General features: G+C 34.8%; 1 protein-coding gene across 1 annotated transcript; it reads left to right on the top strand.

Annotated features, from left to right (window-relative positions):
- Positions 1-841: 841 nt before the first annotated feature.
- On the top strand, positions 842-5,371 carry LOC111088781 (the record flags this gene model as incomplete). Its single annotated transcript, XM_022399759.1, has 2 exons — positions 842-1,502; positions 5,209-5,371. Coding segments are annotated over exons 1-2 (824 nt in total), but the record flags the coding sequence as incomplete, so codon positions are not given.
- Positions 5,372-7,153: the final 1,782 nt, after the last annotated feature.

The raw sequence follows: 7,153 nt of genomic DNA, 5'->3' as shown, positions 1-7,153 counted from the left end.
ATAAACTTCAATAATATATTAGTTATATTACGATAAACTTCAATAATATATTAGTTGTATTACGATAAACTTCAATAACACTTTAGTTGTATTATGATAAACTTCAATAAGACATTAGTTGTATTACGCTAAACTTCAATAACACATTAGTTATATTACGATAAATTTCAATAACACATTAGTTATATTACGATAAACTTCAATAACACATTAGTTATATTACGATAAACTTCAATAACACATTAGTTATATTACGATAAACTTCAATAACACATTAGTTATATTACGATAAACTTCAATAACATATTAGTTTGGTTACTGTAATTTCAATAAGATATCAGTTGTCATTCTTGAGATTTAACATTCAGGAACTAGGATTCTATTCACTAATTTTGTTATGACATCCAATATGTAAAATATTCAATTTATGTCTTTTCCTTTAGTTTTCATTTCAAGATCAAAATAATTGTTCGTTTGGACTAGTTGGGTCTACTCTTGCAAAATTAGGTTAAACTGGGCATTTGCTTAGAAATATCATTTAACACATTTTCCATGGTCCAAGCTAAACAAGTAGAGCATGTTGACTATAAATAAAGATTTGTGGTGCTGGAGTTATCAGGATGCTCTGTTCTACATTCTGATTTGATAGCATAATAATTCTCCAGCTCTTATTGGTTGTTTTCTAACAATTCCACATGAACACCTGTGCGACCGCCCCCTTACGATAACATCACTCTTCTATTCGTACGGCCATATTGAATACACGTCGTGTGGAATAAGACGGAGTAGTGTCTTTGTTTTGTGGTTATTTTCTTTATTTTTTTTGAGATTTTTTTCACATATGGATACGGAGGATCAGGGCTCTGTTTGTACGGACTACAGCTCCGTATCCTCCACGTCAGAGGACAAAGATACTGCCATTACTGGTCAAGAACAAGAACTGTCCAAGGAAGAGGAATCAAGTGGCAAAAAGCTAAAAACGAAAACCTTTGAATATTTGAGGAACAAAGCAGCAGATATCAAACACGAAGAAGACGAACCTTGTCTTCCTGTCCTTCCCGAAGACGCTTTTAAAAATGAGCAGGCGAGCGATCTTCCTGTACAATCTGGTGACATTGCTTTACAGATACCACCCGAGGAGGTGGACCCCAGTGTACCCCCTTCGAGACAAGGTCAAGTAACTTTGACAGATCTGACACAATTTCAAGTTCAAGATCATACAAAAATCAGTGTCCTACCACTGGACATGAACTATCTTGCACCTACCAGTGATTACCTGTACCATTGCTTACCCAGCACAGCAACTGAGGGCAGCAATACATCTTTTTTGGGACAGATAATGACGCCGCTTCCGGCCCATCAACACCTTCCCAAAGTTAACCCTTTCTTACCAGCTCCGCTTACTTCCCATTTTGCTGTCACCTCGCATTCCTCAATCCCCTCCTCATTTAACGACACGCGATCATCACGACTCAGATCTCAAGTGAGAACACGAGAACGAGGTACGTCTAAAATAAGTGGAAATAAGAAGCTATCTATATTTCACCAGTACAATTAATAATCTAATTAATATAAACGTAAAAGATCTACATAAATACACTATTCTCCAGCTAGGCACAAGCACACGAGTCCGTGCTCCGAATTCCCTGTTGATGTATGGAAAAATCAGAGTAGAAGACCATAATAGATATCCTACAGATACACCGAAAATTCCCGCGCCTATGGGCCAGAGATTCGAATCTTTTAAGCACTTAGCGACGCCTCTGCTATCTCTAACTTTAAATACGTGTTTCTGGTGTAAACATTCCATTCAAAAATCACTAATAATTTGTTAAATATTCAAACGAATTTTCAACTTAACAAGTTATATTGTCTCTGTAGCTTCTCAAATTTCGAAATTTTATTATACGAGATTCGACACGTAGAAAATTCTAATAATTTTATATAAAACTCGCGCATGGTTTACTAAAGTTTGTCCGTTATTACTGATTTTGATTTATCTTTATTAGGCTGTTTATGAAGAACCTGGCTCATTCCTGACTAGATTAAGCAGTTCATTCTGAATCTTCATCTTAGAATGTATTCTATAATCAGACAGATCGAGAAAACAAATTGTCTCAGTTATACTTCTCGTTTAATAACTAGCATGAATAATATTCAATCTGAACAAGACAAACATGCAATAGCTACAAAGTTTGTAGTGTTAGTGAAGCTATTTTATTGGGAACAAGGCAGTACAAACGTTTTTATGTGTATAGAGTTAACACCTTTATCGTATTTCTGATTATTTATTTTTGCTGTTATAATATTCCGTCAGTTTCTCTCAATTCTAGAATGCTTATATTACAGATGCTGTAGATTTATAACCACAAGGCGGCGTTGTTTCACTTTTAGGAATACTGTGCAATTTTAACCATTTCACCAACTTTTATAGAAACTAAGACACTTTTCTAAACATGCTTAATAGAACTAATTATGTTTCAATGTAATTATTGTAGCAGTTAAATCAGTTAGACCATTGAAATCAATGTAATCATTATAACGGTTATATCATTAAGACTATCAAAATAAAAGTAATCATTCCAGCAGTTGGATCAGTAAGACAATTAAAATAAAGTAACCATTGTAGCATTTAGATCAATAATACAATTAAAATAAAAGTAATCATTGTAGCAGTTAGATCAATAATATTATTAAAATCAATGTAATCATTGTAGCAGTTGGATCAATAAGACAATTAAAATAAAAGTAATCATTGTAGCATTTAGATCAATAATATTATTAAAATCAAAGTAATCATTGTAGCAGTTAGATCAATAATATTATTAAAATCAATGTAATCATTGTAGCAGTTGGATCAATAAGACAATTAAAATAAAAGTAATCATTGTAGTAGTTGGATTAGTAAGACAATTAAAATAAAAGTAATCATTGTAGCAGTTAGATCAATAATATTATTAAAATCAAAGTAATCATTGTAGCAGTTGGATTAGTAAGATTATTAACATCAAAGTAATCATTGTAGCAGTTAGATCAATAATATTATTAAAATCAAAGTAATCATTGTAGCAGTTGGATCAATAAGACAATTAAAATAAAGTAATCATTGTAGCAGTTGGATTAGTAAGACAATTAAAATCAAAGTAATCATTGTAGCAGTTAGATCAATAAGACAATTTAAATCCAAGTAATCATTGTAGCAGTTGGATTAGTAAGATTATTAACATCAAAGTAATCATTCTATCAGTCAAATCAGTAAGAATATTAAAAAATGAATCATTCTGGCATTTGGATCAGTTAGACCATTAAAATCAAAGTTAATATTCTAGCCGTTAGATTAATAAGACCTCTAAAATCAAAGTTATTATTTTTGCAGTTAGATCAGTAGGACCAAAGAAATTATTCTATCAGTTATATCATTAAGACCATTAAGATCAAGTAATTATTCTAACAGTTGTAGTACTGTGCAAAAGTGTTAGGGCAAATTCAAAAATTAGATTTAAGGCTACTTTCAAAGAACGATGGAAGGTAAATCACAGGTGAAACATCAAAATTTTATTAATCTTCATATTTAGTACAACAGAAACTCAGTGGAAGTGCTTGAGTTCACCAAACAGTTAATATTTTGTACGTTCTCATTTTGCTTTAATAACTGCAGGCAGTCTATCAGGCATTGTTGCAACATATTTAATCAGAGTGTCCTTTGGGATTTTACTCCAAATTTCTTTAATACACTCCCATAAAGTATCTTTGGAAATAACTTTTGATTTCTCAAGTTTTTGATCTATCAAACCCCAGATCTGCTCAATTGAGTTGAGATCTGGGCTCTGTGGGGACCATTGCATCATTTGAATGACTCTAGCAGCTTCTTTCTAGGTTAAGTAATTTATACATAGGTTGGATGAGTGTTTGGTGTCATTATCGTCTTGGTAGTAGAATCATTTACCAATAATACACAAACCACTGGGTATACCATGACGGATCAGTTTCTGATGGTACTTGCGCTAGTCCATTATTTCATCTATCTTGCAAATATCTCCTGTCGCCTCAGCAGAAAAACACCCCAAACCACCACACTGCCTCCCCCATGCTTCATGGTAGGTGCTACGCATTGTGGTAAGTATCTTTCTTCCGACGGACATACAACCTACGCTTTGAACCAAATATTTAAACTTGGACTCATCCGTTCATATCATCCTTTTTCAATCATCAACAGTCCAGTTTTTGTACTTTTTAGCAAATTTCAGTCTCTTGACAATATTTGGAGATCGAAGTAAAGGTTTTTAATTGCTACATGGCCAAATATTCCATTCTCGTTGAGTCTTCTTGATACTGTATATCTGGACACTTTTCTGTCATTTGGTACATGGTCGTTTATCTCATGCTCGAGATCAGTGGCAGTCTTCCTTCTGTCCCGAAGGTTGCATAAACGAAGATACTTAACATTATTATCATTGAGTTTAGATGTTCTGCCTCTTCCTTTCCTATTTTCAAATTTACCTGTCTCGGTCTCACGATCTAGGATGCACTTGACAGTGTTTAGGGAGCATTTCAAGTCTGCGGCAATTTGTCGGAGAGTCCAACCAGCATCACGTAAAGCTTTTATGCGAACTCTCTGCTCTACTGACAATTCTCTACGCTTTTTGGGCCGTGGCATGACAACAAAACTTACTATATAGTTTTAAACACTGTTTTTATCAAGGTATATTTGTGGAGTGCTATTAAATTGATTTCTTCTAGCATATATCGGTACCATATGCTAGCTCCTTGTTAGCTTCTTTCTGTATGGTTAAGACACTGCATGGGGTACCACGACAGTTATTCCAGACCCCAAATTTGATCAGTATGCTCATTCAAGCAGAACCATTATGACATGCCCTTGGTAACAAGTATATGGGAATTCTAAAGAATGATAAATATTCTCACCCTGGTTCATTCAATTGTCACCAGGGATCAGTGAAGTATTACTATGGTGTTGAAATGTACATTCTGTAGTGGTATGGAAGAATTAGCCACATAAAATGGAAGGAATGGCAAAATATTCACTTGTCCTAACACTTTTGCACAGCACTGTAGATCAGTAGTTAGTAAAATCCTATACAGGAATAACTGGTATTGAATAATTTGACTTAGTCAAAAAATAATAATGTACAAATAAGGACAAAGATACAAACCTTATTAACATTTAACTTCTGCTTTAATTTTCAGGTCGTTCTAACAGCGCCCTCTCGAGGGAGGAACAGAAGAAAAGTGCTTGTGACAGAGAAAGAAGTCGGATGCGAGATATGAACCGGGCTTTTGACCTACTACGAGAAAAACTACCAATATGTAAACCTCCAGGGAAAAAATTATCAAAAATTGAATCGCTCAGGTAAAAGAAACGTTGCCGTTCTTTTATTCATCGCTTTCCAAGTCTTGTGGTTTTTGTTATTTCTCTTGTACGTTATTGATATTACCATTTTGAAATTGTTGTATTTTCTTTGAATATATATACCCCCCTCCTCCTCAGTGGCTCGGCAGTAAATCTTCAGGCTTAAGATGCTAAAAATCGTGTTTCGATACCCGTCCTGGGTAGAGCACGGACATACCATTGTGTAACTTTACGCTTAACAACAACTAAACGAAACTGAAACAAGAGGGATTCCTCAATAGCCGCGGCTGTAATTAGATCTCAAATCGGTCAAATAATGGAGTCATGAGCTAAAGTTTGTTATTGAAAAACTCAGAGCCATTCTATGAGCCGCTGTCTGCCACGGCTAAAAATACGATAGAAACACGACTAACTCTGAAGTATCAATCCGAAAGTGAACGTTTAAAACTATTCAACGCTTGTAAGAATGTGAAAAAATGAGAGCAGTTAGAAAAAAAATTGCGCCTAATAAAACACCTAGTTGTATTAAGTATGTAAAAAAATGTTTCTCTAATGTTTACATATTACAGTGAGAAAATGAACAGTTATAAATGTGACCTGAGATAAACGAAACGATTCTACGTTTACATTCATAGACCATACGGAAAGCTGGTAACATTTAGGAAATAAACAGGGCCACATTTGTCAACTTTCGAGAGTACAACGCTTTCAGAAAATTAGTTGTTTTGGTTTCATTTAATCCCTTGCAAGAATGTGCGATGCGTTTATTGGTGCCATAGCTACGTAACACCTGGATCACATCAACGCTTGTGTTAACCAGAGTGTGTAAAGTACTAACCCCAAAATTGCCGGTGGGGGTCGGCTTTTTTAAACACGTTTTTCCAAACTATTTATGTACGAGATTATTTATGGATCCACGATTTTATTGGTTACAAGGTCATTAATAACATACGAGCTCCTCAAAAAAGTTGTAATTAATCTAACTAATTACTTCTGAAGTCCATTATTAATTTTACATAGTAAATTAGAGATTTCAACCGTTTTTTTTTCAGTGTTGCAACAAACCAATACTTAAAAATATTGAACATGAGGCTACATGTGGACCTCTGTCGGTGGTGAGCTCTGTAGAAACAAATCTGTATAGTTTGAGGTTAATATATTTTTTTTCTAACTACATGTGAATTAAAATACACATAGCGATAATATCGCAGTGTATTTCATTGACACTGGCCTTTCTAGGTGCCTAGATCTGCGGGCTTACAACGCTAGAAAACGGGTTTCGATACTCGCGGTTGACAGAACACAGCCTATTGTGTAGCTTTGTGCTTAATAACGAACAAACAAAGATAAGGCTTACAGATAGAACTTAGAGAATATGGTAAACCGAGGGTTTCCAAACTGGGGGACGGGACCCCTAGGCAGCCGCAAAAAAAAAGTATCCGGGGGGACGGTAACAAAGAAGCAAAATTAAAGTACTCAACATCTATAAATTCATAGATTCAATGAGTGAAGGGGGGACATAGTCAGGACGCAGAATGTTCTGGGGGAAGCCTTGTAAACAAAACAATCCTCTACCTGGTTGGGCTGACATTCCCGACCTTGGTATGGGTACGGTTACCTGCTCTGTGCTTACTTTCTTCATATTACAACTATTATTTAACTACATTACAAATCGATGGCTGATTTAGGTGTTAAGTTGTGCAGTGTGTGACTATTATTAGGTGTTAAGTTGTGCAGTGTGTGACTATTATTAGGTGTTAAGTTGTGCAGTGTGTAACTATT

Source organism: Limulus polyphemus, unplaced genomic scaffold (genome assembly GCF_000517525.1).
Source record: "Limulus polyphemus unplaced genomic scaffold, Limulus_polyphemus-2.1.2 Scaffold4431, whole genome shotgun sequence".
Lineage (NCBI taxonomy): Eukaryota > Metazoa > Arthropoda > Merostomata > Xiphosura > Limulidae > Limulus > Limulus polyphemus.
The sequence above is the reverse complement of the archived record's forward strand: the minus strand, read 5'-3'. Positions and strand labels throughout refer to the sequence as shown.